We start from the raw sequence: 23,397 nt of genomic DNA on the forward strand, positions 1-23,397 counted from the left end.
ACAAAATCAATGGACGCAAGGAAACAGAAAAGCTTACTAGTCGTTTGAAAAACTTCTGTTTTTGAAAATAAAACTTAAAAATCTTTGCCCTTAAAGCTCTTTGAATTTCAAGACCAATTTATGATTAACACCGTTTTGATGAACTTGGCACAATTGAAAAAACAACTGGATCAATAGGTAACATTTTTTTTTCTCTTGGAAACCTGAAAATAGAAACCCACTTGGGAAATTAGAAGTTGATCACATTTTTTTTGTGAAATTTTTGCTGTTTGATAGTGGAGCTTGCCAAACCACGAAACATCAAATTTAAGCGTGAAGAAAATTCAAGATTTTTTTGAGGAAACAAACTAAAAAAAACCATCACGACCAATCCATGAGTCGTCATTACGTCGATTGACTACTAATAAACTAACCGAATTTGAGAAAATTGAATCAATAACTTGTTTGAAGTGAATCAATAAGCAAATCATTTGGTGGGATCATGATATGTTTTTTCAAATAGATCGTTTAACAGACGTTGAAGTGATTTTTCAAAATGATTTGTTTACACTGTCCCGCTTGACTAGCAGCTGTGGTTGAGATAACCAGCTGCTTGCTTGCGCATAAAATAAATGCTTTTGAGCCTAGTGATCTATCACTCATTTGCTAGGTATTTTTTAAATCAATTTGTTTGGGTGCGGGCGCCCGCGTGTGTGTATGTTTATAATTACGAGAGCAAGTATTTATAATCGTTTAAAAATTTGGTAACATTTTCCGGCAACTCTAATTTCTGGACAATTGAAAAATATTTTTTGCATGTATAATTCAAATTCACTCTTCAATCAAGTTTTACCTTATAATGATTAGCTCACGAAAAGAAAAGTTTGGTTGTGGTATAAATTTCAATTATACTTGCTTAATTTCACTTTCAATTTTCGAGAAGTGATAGTTGCAAATGAATTTGCCAAAAAATGCTTATCGATTGTAAGTATTTGTTCTTGCATTTGTCATTATAAAGAGAAAGTAACGCAGAAAAATTGACAAAGAAATAACCTAGAAAAACCAAATGAGTGAAAGATCACTAATCTAAAAAGCCTTTCATGATGTTGGAACAAGCAGCTAGTTATTTCAGCAACAGCTCCAAATCAGTCCGCAATCGAAACTTAAAAAAAAAAGGCTTATGTAAAGTTTAATGATGAACTTGGTTCACTAAGTTTTATTTAGTAGCCATCATTATTCACAGCAAAAATTTCATTTTAGCAAGTAATCTATTTGGCATTGATATGTTTAAAATAAAATTTATTATTTCAGCAATTATTATATTAGACTAGCTTAAAATAGTAGTCAATAAGTTACCAAATTCAAAGGAGAAAAACAGCCGAAAAATTGATTATGCTCCAATTACCTCTGCTCTGCGCTCAGTTCGTCGTAAGCAGGAGGTGAGTCATTCTCGACGCTGAAAAGTAACCTAGGCGGATTATCGACCCCGCTTGGTTCTAATGATGTTCCCATGTTTTGTTCCTGCTGTTTCTCACTTTGATTTTCTTCTCCAAGTGAAAACAAATCATTAGCAGGTTTGTAAGTTTTGACAGCCGAAAATAGAAATAGCAGACCCACTGACATTGGACAGATAGCGTATAGAAATGTGTACAAGCCCAACTTTTTACTGTCGTTACTTAGACAAAAACTAGACTCGTGACATGCTTTGCTCTCATTCCATAAAAGACAGGTACTATCAAATATTTTGCCGACTATGATTGGTCCAGGAATGGTTCCGAGAAGTCGGACAAACACCCACTGGAGTCCGAGGGCTAAACTACGTTGACTGTCTGGAACTACCCTAAAAATCGAAGCAACTTGAGCGTTTCAAAATTACCTTCTCAGTTTTCAAACATCAGTTTTTTCCTTCGTACATAAATAAAAAAAACCTTTAATGTAAATCTTTCTTCAAACGCACTGCGAAGGCTGATGTTCCTTATATATCTACAACAGTGGATCAAAATGTAAATATGTGAATCACTAGTCAAACAATTGCCGACTGATTAACTTATAAGCGTACATTGAAAACCAGTCCCCTGTTTTTGTCAGCCTGTATTGCTTACCTAAGAAGACAGGTGATGTGTGGCACACTGACCATAGATGCGACCATGAGCATGAAGAAGAAGAGAGTGTAAGACAACTTCCTTGTGGGACAGTTCTCCTCACAGATCATTCTAGAGGCACTCAAGTAGTCCCCATTGGGTGATAACAGACACTTACACTGCAACAGATCCTCCTGAAACGACGCAATCTATGAATATATGTGAACGTCTACAAAATTTCTTCAGTGACGCACGCCAATTATGACGCATTAGCAGTACCAGTCAATTTGAAAAAAAAATCCAAATAACATGCCTCAATTTATAAAGCAGTGTATGGAGCAGTAATAACATGAAAAAATTAATAAATGTATTAAAAAATAAAATGATTTTTTTAAGTTGAGATTTTTTTGCAAAAATCATCCCCCCACACGCCATATTAAAGACAAAAAGATAAATTTCACTCCTAGTAACAAACCAATTATGGCAAATAAGCTTCCTTCAACCAATTTGAAACAATTTAAGACGGATAACTCTCCGCTTACGCGTTAATAGCGCGAAATATATCGCTCGTTAATTGTTCCAAATCTTTAAACCCCCATAACTTTACGAAAAATGATCACAAGTCAAATATCTTTTCAAATTTAAGCTCAGGACAACAATAGCTTTCGAATGATATAAAAAAATTCCGTCAAAAATGGCTAATTAAAAAGCCGAAATTTGTCTGATGAAAAAAAACCCACCCCGAGCACAAATATTTCGTTACTTTGGCATCGAAAGTCGGAACAATAATAATTGAGCTCATTTTAAACTCAAGCGAAAATTCCTACACAATTTGAAATCTGCAATGGTTTCAAAATGCGCCATGGTTGATTTTTCCTTAGTAACATCAGAAACGTTTATCAAACATTGTCGTTTCATTCATTTGAGGTAGTTTTTCGATGAAAAAGAAGATGAACCAGACGGTTTTCGAGTTGGCTTCATTAACTTTTTCAAATTGGCATATTATGGAAAGCTAGAAAACTTGTATATGAAAACGTCTAGTCAAATAGATCTTCTATGGTGTGTTTTCATATTTTATGGTGGTAATAAAAAATTCATTTTGACGTGATATCACCTACAAACGTTTTGATTAAATAAATTGAGTGAAAATTCTCAAAGCATCAAACTGATTTGAGACATTTCAAAATTCAATTTAATTCCTTTGTCTGATTTTCTCCAAAATGTTTTTAGTTTGCCACAAATTGCAGACGACATTTCTAGTAAAATTGAAAATGAAACAAGACTGCTGTATCAGGGCGAAGCCCTGAATTTTCCGACTGCTTTTTAAGGTTTATGGAGCAGTATTAACATTAAAAAATTAAATGTAAAAAAAATGAAAATTTTTTTTTCTAAAATTTGAAGTTTTTTATGAAAATCATCCCCCACACGCCATATAAAGTACAAAGTAAAAAATGTGGCTCCCATTAATAAATCAATTTGGCAGATAAGCTTCCTTTAACCAGTTTGGAACGATTTCGAAGACGGATTAAATCTCCACTTACGCGTTAAGAGGGCTACATATATCGCGCGTTAATTGTCCCAAATTCTCAATCTTTAAATCCCCATAACTTTGCGAACAAAAATCACAAAAGAAAATCTTTTCAAATTTAAGCTCAAGACAACAATACCTTTCGAATGTTACAAAAAATTTCATCAAAAATGGCTAATTCAAAAGTCGAAATTCGTCCGGAGAAAAAAAAACACCCCGAGCACAAATATTCCGTTACTTTCGTTAGGAAAGTCGGAACAATAATAGTTTGTGTTAAAATCTTTAACATTGGCTGTACTTATTAGTTGTTTATTGATCAAAATGAACACTTTCAAAATGAACACAATTTATCGCAACAATATTTGCGTCGCAACAATATTTGCGACTTAGGTTGGAAAAAAAAGATAGTTCATAGTCTAACACAAGCTTTGCCCTTTAAGCTCTTTGAATTTTAAGACCAATTCATGATTGACACTGTTTTGATGAACTTGGCACAATTGAAAAAAAAACTAGATTAATGGGCAACATTTTTATTCCTCTTGGAAACCTGAAAAATAGAAATCCACTTTGGAAATTAGAAGTTGGTCAAGTTTTTTGTGATATTTTTTGCTGTTTGATAGTGGAGCTTGCCAAACCACGAAACATCAAACTTAAGCGTGAACAAATGTCAAGATTTTTTTGTGAGAAAAAAACCAAAGAAAACCATCACGACCCATGCATGAGTCGTCACTACGTCGATTGACTCTTGACAAAAACTAAGCGAATTTGAGAAAATTGAATCAATAAATTGTTTGAAGTGAATCAATTAGCAAATGCACTTCTATTATTTCCCCGGGTTTTTTTTATTCTCCGGACGAATTTCGACTGTGTTAAGGACATTCATATCTCATATTTAACTAAGAATGCACTTCGTTTGTTATTAGAGCATTTTTAGACTGTTCCTGAAGAAGAAAAAAATCGTCACGACCTATTTAATAATCTAAACTACGTTCATTAACTCTTAATAGATCTACAAGGTGGAATTAAAAACATCTACAAGATGGAATTAAAAACATCTACAAGATGGATTCAAACTGTAATTTCATTATCCCTATCATGTTTTAAATGAAAAAGAAAGTAAACGATGGCTGCTAAGAACATGATTGGAGTTTCCTTACTTCTAGAGGTTCCGGCTGAAGTTAACGTAAAAAATCACCCAAATTCCGACGATAAAACGAACGCCGATATAAAAGAACGAACTGCAATTGTACTAACATTGTAGCACCCGGCATGACAGGGTGAGAAGTATGTGATACCATTCTCAGCACAGACGGGGTCGAAAAAGACATAATCACAGGAACAGTCCGAGTTACACTCCCAGTCGAAGTCCACTTTGGAGGAGCCAATGCCACCTGCTACACTCTCTGAAGTGGCATCCGATCTACGAACAGTACCATCAGTCGTATTATGAACCTGCGGTGTCTGATTGATACATTAAAAAACATCACTCAGTCGATACCATCTAGACACGTAAAACACAAAAAGCAGTACCCTAAATATGACATTTGAGGCGCAGATGAAGAAACTAATTTAACTGAATCGTATCAATAGCTCAATTTTGTGCCATTTGTATAAATCATTCGATGAAACTGTAGAACCTTTTATAAGTTTTTGACGCATTCAGATGCTCAAGCTCAAATATTGCATCTAATTTGTTAGATATGAACCTATTATAGGGAGCGTTGAGTCCAGCTAGACTGTATCTGGGACATGAGAAAAGAAAGAAGCAGAGGAAAGGCAGGGCCACAATCTGGACACCCATGCCGAACTTCATCACCTTCACACAGGGCCAGTCTTTGTACTTCAGAAACACGCCAGAGCCAAGTGTGCCTATGGCAGCTGCTGGAATGGCCAGACTTCCTGAATTGAATTTCGTAAATTGCAAATTAGAGAAAAAAATAAATTAATGGTGAAACTAGCGGGCAAAAACTATATTTAGTTGACCAAGAGTTCTAATGTCGAATTTCATTACATATGCACGGCACCAGGCTGTCCGGACAGTTTAGCCACGTTTGCGTGGACGTCACAACTTAAGCGACGATGGCAAGCAAGGATGCCGGTTGCTTCCCAAGTGGCTCATTATGTTTCCAGCCACTCTGATTCAAGAAAAGACATTCAAAAATTGAAGTAAATCCTCGAAAATCTTCAAGAATATTTTTAAAAAATTTTTTTCTAACAATCTTGCTTTTTTTCTGGAAAAGGCGAGCGAATAAGGCGAAAAACGCTAAAATGTGTGGTAGTAAAGGCTATAATAACGTAGCTTAAAATTGAATTAGAATTAATTTGGAGTTCAGTCTCTCATGTGTTTTCATGATCAAATTATCTAATTTAGCATGAAAACCGAAATTATTCAGACCAGTTTTTCTCGACCGAGTGAACTTTTTAGAATTATTTTTTATGGATAAACATCTCATATGAAAGGGTTTTAACACGATACCACAATTGACATCTCCAAACGTTCCTTCCGATACCCAAAATTGGGCAAAAAAAAAAAACACTTTGCCCATAGTTCTTTCTCTTCATTTCGTGAAAAAGTCGTAACATATTTCATTTTTTTTGTTCAACGCAAAAGTGTCTATTGCTATCCAGGTGCAAAACGTCGTACTTCATGCGCACGTTTCCGAATGACTTACCGACCATGAACGCAGAATCACTTGAGGACAGTCCGAACTGGGACTCGAAGTACTTGGGGAGGAAAGTAGCGAGACCACTGATGACCAAGTAGGCACACACTCCGTGCATGATGAGCAGCATAAACGTCACGTTCTTCAGGAACCCCAGAATAGAAATAGGGAGCCGCTTCAGAGACTGTTTGATGTCCTTGAATCCTAAAGATGTTTTCGGAGCATCGTCTTGAACCGCAGTCTCATCCACTCTTTCAATGTTTTCAGCACCTGAAGAATATGAGGAGCATTTGTGGAAAAAGTGCGTTATCATAGCTCACAAAAAAATTGAAAATCAATTGAAATTAAGAAGTTTAAAAAAATTTTACTAGCTACTCAAATTCATATTGACTGTTGCTTGAAGTTGTTTTAAGATTCAGCTTTTAAAAATAAAGACTGTTTCGATATTCAGCTTTTAAAAATAAAAATTTATCCCTTCAATCGGTTTAAGTGCCACGTTTTTTTAAACCAATTTACATCGCAAAAGATTTCCTACATTATATTAATGCCTGACCTAAATCTTGTTTGCTGTCAGAAATCATAAGCATGTTTTGTTCCAACCACATTAACTATTTTTATAATTTCTATTGATAACTTTTTTTCTACTGAGTCAAAAACAGACAAAAAGTCAAAACTTCCAGAAAATAAATATAGGTCTTAACAAAAAAATGTATTCGGGCTTGACTTAGTTAAAAGTGAACAAAACAGTCAACTGTTAATATTATGTGAAAATTTTGCACCATCTCAAAACAGGTTGCAGGCTAAGTAGAAAATTAAACGGGAAAATTTTTTTGGCTCCAGGTTTGAAAAGATTTGCTCGTATAAATGTACAGACAATCAGTATTTCAGTCTATGCGAATTTCAGTCTATACCAGATGCGAAAGGTTTATTTTGTTTCATGCAATTGCATTATTTATCTAGGGGATTCTTCCCACAAACCTCATCCATCTCAATTCAAATAGACTAAATAGTTGCATTTTAGTCTGATTTTGGTTATACTAGTGAAATCTATTTGACTATTCAAATTTATAAAACTTTTCAAATCTATTAGACTCTTCAAAAGTTTTAGAATTCTTATTCACCCAAAACAAAAGTGAATGCACTTTCTGTAGCTAAAAGAGCATTTTAAGACTTTTCCTGAAAAACTAAAAAAAATCATCACGATCTATATAAGAATCTGAATTACGTTCATCGAATCTTGAAAATGGAATCTAGGCTGTACATAAACGCTAACTATCAAACAATGAGGTTAATGAAGCATTAACAATGAAGTATTACAACTAGGTCTCTATTTAACCACTCAAACCTTCATCTGATGACTGAGTTGCGGCTGTATTTTCTGTCTTCTTCCCTGGTCAAACGAAAAATAAAGACCGTTTCGAAATTCAACTTTTAAAAATAAAAATTTATCCCTTCAATCGGTTTAAGTGCCACGTTTTTTTAAACCAATTTACATCGCAAAAGATTTCCTACATTATATTAATGCCTGACCTAAATCTTGTTTGCTGTCAGAAATCATAAGCATGTTTTGTTCCAACCACATTAACTATTTTTATAATTTCTATTGATAACTTTTTCTCTTCTGACTCAAAAACAGACAAAAAGTCAAAACTTCTTGAAAATAAATATAGGTCTTAACAAAAAAATGTATTCGGGCTTGACTTAGTTGAAAATGAACAAAAACAGTCAACTGTTAATATTATGTGAAAATTTTGCACCATCTCAAAACAGGTTGCAGGCTAAGTAGAAAATTAAACGGGAAAATTTTTGCTCCAGGTTTGAAAAGATTTGCTCGTATAAATGTACAGACAATCAGTATTTCAGTCTATGCGAATTTCAGTCTATACCATATGCGAAAGGTTTATTTTGTTTTATGCAATTGCATTATTTATCTAGGGGATTCTTCCCACAAACCCCATCTATCTCAATTCAAATAGACTAAGTAGTTGCATTATAGTCTCATTTTGGTTATACTAGTGAAATCTATTTGACTATTCAAATTTATAAAACTTTTCAAATCTATTAGACTCTTCAAAAGTTTTAGAATTCTTATTCACCCAAAACAAAAGTGAATGCACTTTCTGTAGCTAAAAAAGCATTTTAAGACTTTTCCTGAAAAACGAAAAAAAAATCATCACGATCTTTATAAGAATCTGAATTACGTTAATTGAATCTTCAAAATGAAATCTAGGCTGTACATAAATGCTAACTATCAAACAATGAGGTTAATGAAACATTAACAATGAAGTATTACAACTAGGTCTCTATTTCACCACTCAAACCTTCATCTGATGGCTGAGTTGCGGCTGTCTTTTCTGTCTTCTTCCCTGGTCAAACGAAACTTTTTATCCCCGATTCGAAAGAAGCGAACAAATATGATGTTTTCATCAGTTTTTGTTTCGTAAGCAGGCATAAAAAATTCTTTAAAATGACTCATTGTTGGAGCGATTTTACATGGTAGCTGAATGGAAACTTATTTTTGTTTCTTGAGCCAACAGAAAATCAGGCCTTGAAAATTTAAATTTAATGCGCTTGGCTTTAATGCCTTTAATCCGCTTTACCTTTAATGCGCTTGGGCAGTCCCAAAAGTGGTATTGCTATGAGTAGAGCTAGAAGGGTCTGGAGGAGGAAACCAACAAACCACGCCCCCGCCCATCCAGGGTCCTCAATGTCTACCTTCCAGTGTCTGAAATAACAATTTCGTTTTATTGTTTTTTTAACCTGTGCGATAAGCAAGGGTATTGCAATCGGGTACATGACTTTTTTTTCCCGTAAACAATTTTGTCCAAACTTCTAGAGGAGGATCTCCTCTTGTAGAGGATCTTCACTTCTAGATGATCTTCTGGTTTCAGGTTGTAATTTCAAGTTGTAATTAGCCTTTCAAAGGTTGGAATTTCAGGTTGTAATTATCTGGCCAAGTTTCAGGTTGTAATTATTTTTTCAAAAAAATGTCTCACTTTTATTTCGGGCTCGTGGTTTTCTTTCTAGTTTCGGTCGGTTCATTTTCCCTTTTAAAACGCCATTTTTTATCCGGTAGGCTTACGTTCTAAACCATGGATTTTGTTTTAATTTAAATAGCATTTACTAAAAATGAAGTTTCCCAAAATTGTTATTTTACCATGTCTGATTTTGAGTTTTTTTTTAAATTTTTTTTTGAATATACAAACAGATTCAATTTATGCTATATCGACTTAGTCAATTTATTTTGCGTAATTTCGAGGGCAAAAATATTCGTTAGGGATTATGTGTTTCAGTTTGGAAGGGTCGTAAAAACTTTTAAATTTTATGCAATTTTTTTATGACAACAGTTTTGTTTTCGGCTCAACAGGTGTTGATCCAAAGTTTGTCGCTTTTGTTGCTGCTCGGTAAATGATTTCCATTTTTAGTGGCTGTTATTAACTTCATCTGATACAAATATGGAGTTTTTGTAGCTGTAATTTTTCAACTTTTGTCAAGTGATTTTTTCAAGTAATTTTTTCCAACATAATTTTTCAGAATTATTTTTTGACTTGTCTTTTTTTCATTCACAAATTTGTAGCGCAATGGGTTTTTTGCATCGCAAGTTTTGCGAAGCTCCGCTTCGCCTCTCTGTTAATATTCCTAATTTCTGCCAATTGGCAAACCTATTTAATTTCAAAATTTTTGAAACAAAGCACTTAAAAGCAAAACTTGCGATGCAAAAAACACATTGCGCTACAAATTTGTGAATGAAAAAAATTTTCACTGCACAACAATAGTTTTCACTGCACAACTTACTTGAAATCGATGGGTATTCTAAGGAAGAGACCGCTGAGAACATAGCCGAGAGCTGGAGCTACAACTGCAATCGTGTAGAATATACCTGAAAAAGTGCTACTTTTCACTTTTTCACTCATTATCCTTCCTTCAAGCATTAGGATTACATTTTTATAAAGCTTTTGGACAATTTTCAAACGCTGTTAGAGCTTGTTATGAAAAAGTATTTGTTCAAGTTTCATGACTTTGAATAAAATACCTAGACTGAAGTACCTAGATAGTGAAGTACCTAGATATAAGGCGGATTTGGCCTTGGGTACATTCTCGTCCATGTATGCTACCCCCAGAGTGTAGACAGGAGTGGCACCCACTCCAATGAGGAGAGTGCCCACCATGAAGATGAACTTGAGGTTGTGGTTCGAATTGTGGTCTGCACACTCCTGGTTCTAAAACACAGAGAAACTTTACACAATGATTTTGTCTCGCCTCAAAAATAGTTGAACCCGATTGGCAACCTGACAGAAACTTCTGAATAACAATTGCCACAAACAAATCCATTAACTTTTTCTGTGCTTGGTTGTTTGATTGATTCGTCATGAATCACATCTGGTTACAGTTTTATTTTAAGTGATTCATGACCATGCGACTATTACCACGAAATCCAGCAATCATCATCATCATTCTTTATTCATATTAAGATTTGCCAGCGATGCAATTGAAAAATACACCCAGCTGTGCAGACTAATTAGTGATTTCCTTTAAACTATGCTAAGAAACCGAATAAAAAAGAAAAAATATATATATATTGATTATATATAAACTAAGTTTTTGTAGACCATAAGACCAAGAATTATCTCAAATAATCTGGAGTGACGATTCGATTAACCTTCTCTTCACTTGAGCTAACCTTCTCATATATGCTCTTCATATTTAGCTAACCTTCTCTTCACTTGAGCTAACCTTCTCATATATGCTCTTCATATTTAGCTAACCTTCTCTTCACTTGAGCTAACCTTCTCATATATGCTCTTCATATTTAGCTAACCTTCTCTTCACTTGAGCTAACCTTCTCATATATGCCTCTTCATATTTAGCTAACCTTCTCTTCACTTGAGCTAACCTTCTCATATATGCTCTTCACATTTAGCTAACCTTCTCTTCACTTGAGCTAACCTTCTCATATATGCTCTTCATATTTAGCTAACCTTCTCTTCACTTGAGCTAACCTTCTCATATATGCTCTTCATATTTAGCTAACCTTCTCTTCACTTGAGCTAACCTTCTCATATATGCTCTTCATATTTAGCTAACCTTCTCTTCACTTGAGCTAACCTTCTCATATATGCTCTTCATATTTAGCTAACCTTCTCTTCACTTGAGCTAACCTTCTCATATATGCTCTTCATATTTAGCTAACCTTCTCTTCACTTGAGCTAACCTTCTCATATATGCTCTTCATATTTAGCTAACCTTCTCTTCACTTGAGCAATATTGCAATTCATCATCCGTCAACCATGTGTATGGATCTCGGAATGCCTCTGGCAGGAAGAAGACAAAACATCCCGCCGCAATCAACACCGCTCCTCCCCCCAGATACCTGGGCTTTCTACCAGCCTGGCCAAAGTAGGTGACTGGGATAACTGCGAGGAGACTGGCCACGTCATAGGTGCTGATGATGAGGCCACTTTCCGTCGAACTGAGTCCGAACACTTTCTCTATCGTGGACAGTGACGTGTTCAGAAAGCCACTCACTGAAATATTCATAAATCTAAAAATTATATTATAATTTATCCCCTGGATTCCAATAAACTGAATGAACTTCTTTTGTAACTTCCAATTATGCTGAATAAGGGTCCAAAACTTGCAATTGCAATTGCAATTGCGATTAATAATTTCATCAAATCGAGCACTAAATTTTTCTTAATCAAAACAACTTGCCTTACTGTAACGAAAGGTATTGCCGCTAATAATAAAAATAGCCGGTCGTTGGTGAAATTCAATCAAAAGGAAAACAGTTAATTTCATAGCTTTTTCTTATACATGTCGCGCTTTGGCTATATTATTAAAACTGATAATAAAATAATTCATTTTTCTCCGATGCTTTTCGCAGATCGATTTTTACGAAATTTATTTTATAATTAAAAAAGAATTTTAGTGAATTGTTTCCTCTTTTATGTACATTTTACTTAGTTAAACTTCTTTGAATTGAATTTTAGCTCGCATTCAAAAAAGTTCTACAAAAAGTTTTCGCTGAAATTTTTCGACTTTTAACAGTTTTGGCGTTTTAATCATGGAACAATGAAAGTTTTGAATGGAAATTTTTGCGATGAAATTTTTTACGAAGTTAAATTTAAGCTTTTTTTGGTAAATTTTTATTTCTAATTACCGATTAACAGCTCAAAATCTATTACTTTGCTACTAAATTTTGATAACTGGATTAAACGAGTCTGATAAAATTGAAGGACCGTTTTTGACTCCTAAGAGTCTTCTGCACTTGAGATTTGTTTTGCGTAACTCAATTAGCCCAATTCAATAAGTTTTCCAAACAAGGGCGGAGCGGAGTTTTCGCACAATTCGTGATACAGCGCAAAAAAAAACATGGTAAGGTAGTCGACAGAAGTTAATACAACACGTTGAGCTCTAGTCTTTAATTTTGTCATTTTGAGACAAAAAAAAAACATTTCAAGAAATACAAATACGCAGCCGATTATAATTGGAGAGACGCCCGTTAAGCCAAAAAAAGAAGTATCATGAAAAAATTGAACGTTGGATTTTGAATTTGAAAAATTTAGGAAACAATTTCTTTTACCCTTCAAACGACACAAAAGGAGATCATCAAGTCGATGGAGTGTTTGTTGAAACCGTATAACTCGAATAAATCTTTGAAGCGAATAAAAAACTGAAATTTTACAAAATCAGAGTTATTAAAAACAAATCAAGATAAAACATAGCCAACAGAAGGCTAGAAAAATTTATAAGAACTCAAGAAAACCAAAAAAATTGGATTGAAAATTTTTGAACGTTTTTCAATTTCGCGTTTCGAAGAAGAAGTTATCAGGTTAAAGGTCTTTGCATTTCAAAAACGATTCAAAACTATGATAAATTAACCCAATTTATGAAAACTAGACTGATGTGTAATTTTTTTTATTCTGCTGGAAATTATAAAATCAAATTCCATTTTTGAAACTGGAAATCGATTGCTGTTTTCCGTCCTATTTGCGTTGTGGTGATAGAAGAGCTCAATTTGTCAACTTTTTAGCAAATGAATTTGAATGATACTCAAAAAAAGCACATATACCTACCTACATTCAAAATTCATTGATATGTATGCTTAACTATTATGGTTACTAAAGCATTTAAAGACTTTTCCTGAATGAAACTCACTTCGTTCTTTTTCATTAGAAAACAAGTTCCGAATAGATTGGGTGTTTAAAATATACACATGATCAACATAAGCATATGCCTCTTGGTTGACGTAAAAAACAGCCGACCAAATGATTCACTGATTTTGTTAAGCAAGCTGTTTGCATGAAAAAAGTCTGTGTTTCGATTTGATCTATGTTTCGAAAAAAGCTAGTTCTACGAAATGTTTCATGAAAATAGCCAACTGACAGTTGGAAAAGTGTAACGAACGCAAGGAAATAGAAAAAAGACTTATTTTTTGAAAAACCTCTTTTTTTGAATTTTAAATAAGCAATATATACCCTCAAAGCAATATAAGCAATATATACCCTTTGAGTTTCACAAAAAGTTATAATTGGTGTTTTTTTTTGATAAAATTGACCCAATTTGAGAAAACTAGGAAATAGATAAAAAAATTTTCAAGGAAATCTAATAAATGAATTCCATTTTCGAAATTAGAAGTCGATCATGTTTTTCGTGGCCTTGACACTTTTGCTGTGGAGTTTACCTTCCTTTTAACAAAGGAAATGAAGTGAACTTAAAAAGCAATCAAAAGTCATACCGCAAAAAATCGAAATTGAGCGTGAACAAATTCTTAAACTTTTCCTGAAAAAAAAATACAAAAAAATCGCCAAGACTTATATGAGAGTACTCACTAGGTTCATTACTCTTAAAATTAAAAACCTCTTTCATAAAACGCAAATAATTTGTAGAAGTTTTTTCACATCGTCATTTTTTTGCAGAATATAGGCTTAAATTTTTGAATCACCAGTGATGCTAAGCACCGCTCCGCTGACAGTCGGAGCATGCTTTTGATACAATAATAACAACGTTCTAGGACATGCTATACCCCAAAGAAAACAACTGATGTCAAATTATCTTCAAAAAATATGCTCGTCGAAAGGTTACCGATTTGATTGATATTTTTAAATAAAAACTAAATTTCATCAAAATAATGAAACTTGCCCAATTTAGCCTGTACTGCAACTAGCAGACAGATGAAGATGAGCATTGCGACAGGACTGTTAAACTTCTGAAGGAAATTTGGCCGAAATCTCAGCCAGCCGAATCTCTCATTTCTTGACAATTTGTCGCTTCCTCTATTGTTATGACCATCATTTGGCAGCCGGTCATTTTCGACAGTTGGCATTGCACCATTAGCAGCACTTAGAGGTTCAACCCTGGATTTTGACAGAAGAGACGTGAACGATGATGGTTTTGTGAGATCATTATCTTTGTTCGAGTCATTTGAAGTTTTTGAAAACTCTTCGACTGACGGTAGCTGAGCAATTGCGCCAATATTACGCCGACTCAGCCTACAGAATGCAAGATAACATAAATTTCAAGTTACATTTTAATTATTTGATGACAGATAAAGAGCAAAACTGATTTCAATTTGTTATATGAAAGAAATGACATCCAGGTAAATACAGGCTTTAAAAATTGTGGTCGATAACACATCGGTCACAAATACAATCCAATTCGTTTCATATTACTCGAAGGAAATTCGCGGCCAAAAATACTGTTTCGACCAATGAAAGTGAGGAAGCACTTTGTCTTGTCTTTAGGCGTGCTTCAGCTGTTTGTTCCGACCACTAAAAGTGGGTAGGAACTTTATCTTCGGGTGCGTTTTAGTTTTTTGTTTTAAATTTTTTCCCCGCAAAACCAGGTACCACAAAAAATCATCGGAATAGAATGCGTTATATATATCACTAATGCTCTTTTAGTCGTGATTTGAATGGCATTGAAGCAAAGCTAGCAAACAGCTGGAAAAAAAATAATGAAAGCAAGCAAATAGAAAAACGATACTGACTCAATTTATGAAAAAACTTCAACTTTCGAACTTCAAAGAAAAAAATATATTGCCCTAAAGCTCATCGAAACTCAAGAATAATTTATGATTGGCACTTGTTTGATACAACTAACCCAATTAGAGAAACCTTGATCATTATGTAAAATTTTATTCCGCTTTAAAATCTGACAACTTATTTTCATTTTCGAAACTAAAATTTGATTACGTTTTTTGTGAACTTTACAAATTCGCTTTTGCAAAAAAACCAAAGTCAAACAACGAAACTTCAAAATTGCGCGTGAACAATGACATTTTTTTGGTTGTTTTTTCAGGAAAAAGTTTTGATAAACTTTGGTCACACTCAAACAAAGATCCCAATTGAATTATTTCATTGAACCTTAAAAATACAAAAAAATAGAAGTGGTCAAGTTTTCACCTAGAACTAAACACTTCGTCAAAAAACAATTACGCTAGCAGATAACAAATTATTTGTCTGAAAAGTTTAATTCCAGAGATGAATAAAACCTTCTATATCATACTTCCAATTTGTTGATATATTTTTTGGTTTTTTAGGCATTATGATATATCGATCTTTTGTTTCTAGTACTTTTGTTTAAATTTCGACACGTTTCCGTATGTTTGATGTTTTTGTTTGTTAACTAGAAATGAAGCATGGTCTGTAAACTCAGGAGCTAAACGGTTCACTCAATTTCAATTTTAAATTTGTTTACTAGTTTCATAAAAGCTTCTTGCTGCTCTGAAGTCATTGTGTTTTTGACTTCAAAAATGTAACAAACCAGGTTCTGAAACTATGCAAAAAAAGAGCACGGATTTTTCTAATTAGTGTGGTTTTTTCTGCGGGGTAAAATAGAAAGATCTAAACTTTAAAGAAGAACTTAGGGATATTCGTCATTCATAGCAAAATAGGCCAAATGGAAAACAGCTTTTGTAGAAAAATGACTAGAAAAACGAAAAGAAAATCGTTTAAAAAATTCAAAAAATTTGAAAAGTTTTTCAAATTTTGATGCAGAAAATTTTTGATTTATGAAGTTTTTGATTCCCCGAATTGGCGCTAAACAACTCCTAAAAACTAACTAAAACTAAAACAAGTTTTCACGGTTTAAATTAAGCATAAATAAGCTCTTGTAAGCCTGCACGCTCACCTTATTAGCTTGAAATAGACCGAAAATTTCAAACTGGTTTTTCTCAACACTGACAGAATTTTTTATTGTGGTTAGAGTCCTAACTGAAAGGGCTTAAATATGATATATCACTCGACCTATTCCAATGATTTTTTGTGCTAGCTAATTTTGCGTGGAAAACAAAAAATAAAAACTAAAACCCACCTGAATACAAAGTTCCTCCAAATTTTTAATGGTCCCAACAACAACCAACAAATGCTAAGTTATTCAATATACATAGATAAAAATCAATCAATCAAAATCATCCAGATCATTTGTACACTTCATGAAAAAGAAACATTGAAAAAAGGGTAGCCCGTTGCTATGAAAGTAGAAAAAAAATATTCTGACCTCGGTAGTTTAAGAATTCTTTCAAAAAAGTTGAAGAAGTTCTTGAAAACTTTATGAAGGAAATGATATGAATTTTTTTTAAAAACTCAACACAGAGGCGAAGTTGCATTTCGCATACACAAGGAAAAATATGGCCAATAACGCTGCTGGGAAAAACTGAATGAATAAAACTTTGAGTCTTCAAAATTTCTTAACTCGCGCACGCCAATTATAACGCATTAGCAGTACCAGTGAATTTGAAAAAAAAAACAAATATAACTCATGAAAACTCATGCAATAAAAAACATGAAAAAAATAAATGTAATGAAATTGAAACGAAAGCTTTTTTAACTTGAGATTTTTTGTGAAAATCATCTACCCACGCGCCATATTAAGAACAAAGTGATACATTTCGCTCCTAGTAACAAATGATTTATGGCAATTAAGCTTCCTTCAACCAAAGTGAAAGGAGTTCTTTGACGGATTAAATCTCCGCTTACGCGTTAATAGCGCGAAATATATCGCGCGTTAATTGTCTCAAATTGGCCAAAATGGCAGTTTTTTAACTCCCATAACTTTAGGAAAAATAATCGCAGGTGAAATATCTTTCCACATTTAAGCTCAGGACAACAATACTTTTTGATTGATATAAAAATCTCGTCAAAATTGCTAGTTCAAAGCCGAAATTTGTCTGAAGAAAAAAAACCACCCCGTGCACAAATATTCCGTTACTTTCATCACAAAAGACGGAACAATAATAGTCTGCGTTAAAATCTTTAGCATTGGCTGTTTTTAATAGCTGGTTAGTGATCAAAATCAACACATTTTATCGCAACAATCTTTGCGTCCCATCAATATTTGCTAATTAGGTTAGAAAAAAAAGATAGTTCACACTATAACACAAGCATTGCTTGTGTAAATGAACTATAAACTACTTCAGGGTAATTCAATTCCTACTTTGTTGGAAAAAATTAGAACATTGCCAATAAACAGTTAGAAAATAGTCAATAAACGCAAGAAACCAGAAAAAATAATTGATTTGTTTTTGAAAAAGTTTCAACTTTCGAATTTGAAAGAAAAAATACAAGGCTTTAAGTCTTTTCGAATTTCTAGAACAATTTATGATTAACAATTTGTGACCAAAATAACCGAAATTGAGAAAACTGTATCAATAGGTAAACTTTTTTCGACTGGGAAATCTGTAAGTTAAATACCACTTTTGAAACTAGATGACGATCTTGTTGTTTTGCGCCATTACGGCTTTCGAACTGGAGAGCGCAATTTACCTAGCTTTAAGCAAAAACAGAACTAAATTTGCAGATATACCTAAAAATATAAACATATAAGCATTTTTTTTACGAAGTTTTTTTTCTGAAACAAAATACAAATAAAAAAATCATCATGACCTATTTAAAAGTCTTCACTGCGTTCATCGACTCTGAAAAACCAAGTGAAAACTGATGTGTTTTCATTGATAAGGATCTAACATATCAACAGCATGTAAAAAAAGTAGCGCAAGGAGTTGATACCTTATATACAGTTAGGGAAAACATCCCTGGCAGAATGAAAACCATGACTACCAAAGCGTTCGTACTAAGCCATATACCATATTCAGCTATTACTCTTTCTACAATAGACCAAAATCTTACCGAGACTCTAATAAAAAACTGCTGTAGACAATTTATGCATGATCAAAAAATCTTTCTTTCTTAAGAAACGGTTAGTTTTATCGAGCTCAGAGTTTCATAATCTTTTCGTTCTAAAAATTTTTCTGCATTAAACCATTGCACAGTCGGGCCTTTGATAAAAGTGTAGTTGAAAAAAAGCATTATTCTTCACAGCAACATTCCGCATTCCGTTCAAAAACGTATCAAATTGTACTAGCCGCAACAAAATGTACTTATAAAAAAATTCTCAGTCAATTTAGGAAAGACCCCGGCCAACTTATATATGGCAAAAAATGGTGCAATCAATTCAAGTTCAACTGATTTGAGTTTAAACCTATTTTGTTCGACAGCAAGCAAGCTACTTCAAATTTGTACATTGTCGGTGAACGTGTAATTTCAACTAGTATTCAACCTGTTTAACACATCTTAAAATATTTCAGCGTGTTTGTTTTCGTAAAGAACACATCATACTTTAATTGTGATGAAAAAAAAATTGAGCTGAAATTGATTTGAAAAAAGTTTCAAGATGAACACGTATGAGCTCGAGTGCTTTGTAAAATGTGTTTCCAACAATTTTTTAAAGCATTCTCAAAGTGTGAGGAACATTGTTTAGTAAACAGCGAGCAATTCACCAGTCTATTCCTTTAGAGTGGTATAAACATATTAAGGCAACTTTAAGAATATTAGGTCAATTTCAATAATCCGCTTTTGCTACTCAAGCAAACGGCAAATAAATTTTGACACAAAGGCGAAGCAGAGCTTCACGCCTGTTGCGAAAGAAAAATGAATGAAAACCGATACTTGCAGATGAACCGACAAAAAAAAAAAAGAAAACTTCTAAAAAAAATTGTTTCTTATAAAAATATATGAAAATTCCGAAAAAAATCCGAAATGGTGGATATGAATTAACTGTACCTTAAGAAAAGTAAAAACAGAGAAGAAATGAAGATTCGCATTACTGGCGATGCGACACATACAGAACATGACAAACTAACCGACAGAAATAGAGACAGAAAATAGACAGAAAAATGATCCATCAAAAACTTTACAAAATGACTTGGTTTGCTCTTGAACAAAATTCCTTTGAGGAGAATATACCAAGAAGTAACACAATTGATAAATAAATAAGCATCGAAACAAAACTTACAAAGACGACCATTTTGTAGCTGACAGACGTTGCGCCGAAACGAATGTTTTTATTAAAACTGTTAAACCCAAAGAAAGGTTTTAAGTCCACCTCAAAATTTAAGCGTTTAGACAATCGCTTTTAGCTCCCAAAATAAGTTATCCACGCCAATTCATTAAAAATTGAGACCTTTTAGTCCAAACAAAAGAAGTGAAAAGAAAAATTGGAAAAAAAATATAGTTAGCTATAAAGAAGAAGCAAAAAGCATTAAAAAAATTTTGCTCTCCAAATTAAGCCAGACAAACTGAATAATCCGATATCACAAACCAAATTCGTTTAAAAAATGAAAAAAAAAAACGAAAACTATTTAAAATCAGATTTGGTAACTTCACAAAAAAGAGAAATTTCGTTTTTGTAAAAACGTTTCAAACTAAATCCCTTGCTTTAGAAATTAAGCCAAAAAACCGTACCAGGAACAAATTGCATCTAAGAACGGTAAATGAATCGACAAAATCAGGGAAGCCGAAAAAAGGACGACAAAAATCACGAGTCTGAAAAAACAATCACCATTTTTCAAAAGGAATCATTTTGAAGAAAAAATTATTGCCTGAAAAGTTTTTCACCTAATTAGTACCTAATTGATAGTAGTTTTATTTAAACTTTTAAAGATTGAGCATGTCAGCTACTGAGGGTGATATTTACCATTCCTACTTAAATTGACCATTCTGTGAACTAAGTTGTTTACAGGGGGAAAATTCGACTACCCGTTTGAAACACCCTTGCTTATCACAATGTTAAAAAAAACTGTTAAAATCAGAATTTAGCCGTAGTTGAAACAATCCATGCTTTGGGCCACTATTGGATTAGTCATGGCAGCCAGATACTCTAGTATCATATTGTGCGACCGGAAATTTTTCATTTCTATTCTACTTAAAACACGAAATCGGAGCTAATAAATTTTCAAATAAAAGGAAATCAAAATGACTAAATTTGCTGATTTTAAACTTGAATCAGCATCAAATTCATGCTGTGGAAACTGTGCCGAGAAAACTTGAGCAGACAGATAATCCACCGGCTATTGATTTTTGCAAGAAAAACAGCAACACCAAGTGTACTAAAACAATACTAAAGAGTACTGTACCAGCACATAGTATTCCAGCCGTTTAACTTATAATTTATCACAAGCATAATCATTAACACAGAGGCAAAGCTGAGCTTCGCACCACTTGCGATGCAATACGCGAAAAAAATGGCCAAAAAAACTTAAAAAACTCAAAAAAAAACTATTTAATAGAATGTAATAATTTACTATCGGAAAATTTAACAGGCGGTAAAAAAAAAAACGAAAAATGTCTGAGCAGAAACCCTCAAAGCCAAAATTGTTAAATTTCATTCCCCTCAAAACTCAAAATGCACACAAAACATTTTTTTCGCTCATCAAACGATGCAATATGGGGCCACTAAGCTGATATAAAATATACCGAAACCTACTAAAAACCGAAAAAAAACGAGGAAAAAAATGAAGTTTTAACAAAGCGAGTTGGTAAAACTACAACCAACATAACAAAAAAATTTTGAATAGGCCGTATATTTGAAATGCTAACATGCTCAAAATATCTCTGTTGCAAGAGAAAGGCCTAGTGAATGATTGAGTCCAGGGTCCATGAGATGAGTCCTGTGCCCAAAGTCTAGTAACCGATTGCAATACCCTTGCTTATCACAAGGGTAAAGATAACCAAGAAGCTTGAACCTTTTACTCGTAATCGTCACACAGCAAATTAAACAAACGATTCTCCTTCATTTGAAAAACTTACAATGTTTCCTGTTTTTCACTAGCATCCTTGCAAGAGCCTGCTGCTGGATGTGCATCTCCAGACGCTTCCATTATCCAGCGAGACGACAATCAATTCTCGCTTGTTGAGTGATGGATGATATTGATTGTTTCTGTCAAAATGAGAATCAACAAATATCTCTGTCCACTCCAATAGTCAAAAGCATTGATTTTGTCAACGCGGCTGCTGATAATAAAACGTCAATGAGCCATATGTCGATTAATTTCAGTTGAATTTCTGCTATACAGATAAATAGCGATAATAACTCACGCAGCAAAAATGTTCATTAATTCAACTGTATACAAGGGAATGTGTGTTTTTTATTTGCACAACAAAGCGGCACCAACTGTGCAGATACAGTGTTTCAAAGTCGCATTTAATTTCCTGTGCCTCTCTGATATGTTGGCCTTTTCAAATGTTCAGTACTAACGGTCGAGCTCCCGTTCCGTAAATGAGTGTGAATAGAAAATTGTACTTTTTGATGAAACTTGAAATTCTGTTCCCATGGGCAATGAGGAGCCTCAATGAATAAAATCTCAGTCCCGCTAATTAGGATCAAATTATTTCTAATGCCTGTCCAATGAGGTCGATAATTCGTACCAGGTCGAGGAGGAAAATGTTGATAGATCTCACTAGTCGGAACAAATTGTTATACTAGGTAAATATTTACAATAAGTCAATGCGTCATACTGTATAACGGAACATGAATATAGTAAAACAAATGAATACTGCAGGAGAATTGAACTCCAGTCTCTTTGCTTTCCGAGCAAATAAAAATGGTGCAAAAAGATAATGTCTGATAAGATAATTTTTATCCCAAGACTGGGACTTTGCTGGAATTTGATGGCGTGATACGAGTTTGATGATGTAGTAATTAAGTACACTCGAGCTGAAGCATAAGTAATCAGTTTATTATTTACCAAAGCGAGATATGAGAATGCTGAGATATTCACCCACCTTACTTTAACCAAATTAAATTCATAAGCTGTTATAGAAAAATAAGTCTCGTCGATTTTAAAAAAGCGACGTTAAGTTTCCTGTCTACCTGAATAGACTAATGTAATTTATAGGTTTGTAGAGCACAATTTTGTCTTAAAAGCTACGTACAAATACGAGCGTTTTTATGTTGCTCAATAACATTTTTTCCTGTCTACCTGAATTTTTTAAAGCATTCTCAAAGTGTGAGGAACATTGTTTAGTAAACAGCGAGCAATTCACCAGTCTATTCCTTTAGAGTGGTATAAACATATTAAGGCAACTTTAAGAATATTAGGTCAATTTCAATAATCCGCTTTTGCTACTCAAGCAAACGGCAAATAAATTTTGACACAAAGGCGAAGCAGAGCTTCACGCCTGTTGCGAAAGAAAAATGAATGAAAACCGATACTTGCAGATGAACCGACAAAAAAAAATAAGAAAACTTCTAAAAAAAATTGTTTCTTATAAAAATATATGAAAATTCCGAAAAAAATCCGAAATGGTGGATATGAATTAACTGTACCTTAAGAAAAGTAAAAACAGAGAAGAAATGAAGATTCGCATTACTGGCGATGCGACACATACAGAACATGACAAACTAACCGACAGAAATAGAGACAGAAAATAGACAGAAAAATGATCCATCAAAAACTTTACAAAATGACTTGATTTGCTCTTGAACAAAATTCCTTTGAGGAGAATATACCAAGAAGTAACACAATTGATAAATAAATAAGCATCGAAACAAAACTTACAAAGACGACCATTTTGTAGCTGACAGACGTTGCGCCGAAACGAATGTTTTTATTAAAACTGTTAAACCCAAAGAAAGGTTTTAAGTCCACCTCAAAATTTAAGCGTTTAGACAATCGCTTTTAGCTCCCAAAATAAGTTATCCACGCCAATTCATTAAAAATTGAGACCTTTTAGTCCAAACAAAAGAAGTGAAAAGAAAAATTGGAAAAAAAATATAGTTAGCTATAAAGAAGAAGCAAAAAGCATTAAAAAAATTTTGCTCTCCAAATTAAGCCAGACAAACTGAATAATCCGATATCACAAACCAA

At 33.6% G+C, this 23,397-nt stretch overlaps 1 protein-coding gene across 4 annotated transcripts; it reads right to left on the minus strand.

Annotated features, from left to right (window-relative positions):
• Window positions 1–1,189: 1,189 nt before the first annotated feature.
• LOC134844639 (solute carrier organic anion transporter family member 4A1-like) lies at window positions 1,190–22,479 on the minus strand. Of its 4 annotated transcripts, none has more exons than XM_063861433.1 (13): window positions 21,338–22,479; window positions 14,394–14,743; window positions 11,496–11,776; window positions 10,315–10,471; window positions 10,047–10,131; window positions 8,852–8,976; window positions 8,573–8,617; window positions 7,597–7,641; window positions 6,261–6,521; window positions 5,295–5,487; window positions 4,843–5,008; window positions 2,082–2,254; window positions 1,190–1,819 (listed from the first exon to the last, which is right to left on the minus strand). In XM_063861433.1, the coding sequence occupies exons 1-13, from the start codon at window positions 21,406–21,408 to the stop codon at window positions 1,381–1,383; spliced, it is 2,391 nt and encodes a 796-aa protein (XP_063717503.1). In that variant the 5' UTR covers window positions 21,409–22,479; the 3' UTR covers window positions 1,190–1,380. The 4 variants fall into 4 exon arrangements, with proteins under 4 accessions (XP_063717503.1, XP_063717511.1, XP_063717520.1 ...); XM_063861458.1 differs by having other exon boundaries at window positions 1,689–1,819; window positions 2,114–2,254; XM_063861441.1 differs by lacking the exon at window positions 7,597–7,641.
• Between the last annotated feature and the right edge of the window lie 918 nt (window positions 22,480–23,397).

This window comes from Symsagittifera roscoffensis, chromosome 1 (genome assembly GCF_963678635.1).
Source record: "Symsagittifera roscoffensis chromosome 1, txSymRosc1.1, whole genome shotgun sequence".
NCBI lineage: Eukaryota > Metazoa > Xenacoelomorpha > Acoela > Convolutidae > Symsagittifera > Symsagittifera roscoffensis.

Excerpts from the sequence above, each read along its gene's own strand:
- LOC134844639 (XM_063861433.1), bottom strand. The coding sequence starts at position 21,408 with ATGGAAGCGTCTGGAGATGCACATCCAGCAGCAGGCTCTTGCAAGGAT. Across the intron at positions 10,132-10,314 it reads CAAATCCGCCTTATATCTAG|GTATATTCTACACGATTGCA; the intron begins GTACTTCACTAT and ends GCACTTTTTCAG. Across the intron at positions 5,488-6,260 it reads TGATTCTGCGTTCATGGTCG|GAAGTCTGGCCATTCCAGCA; the intron begins GTAAGTCATTCG and ends AATTCAATTCAG.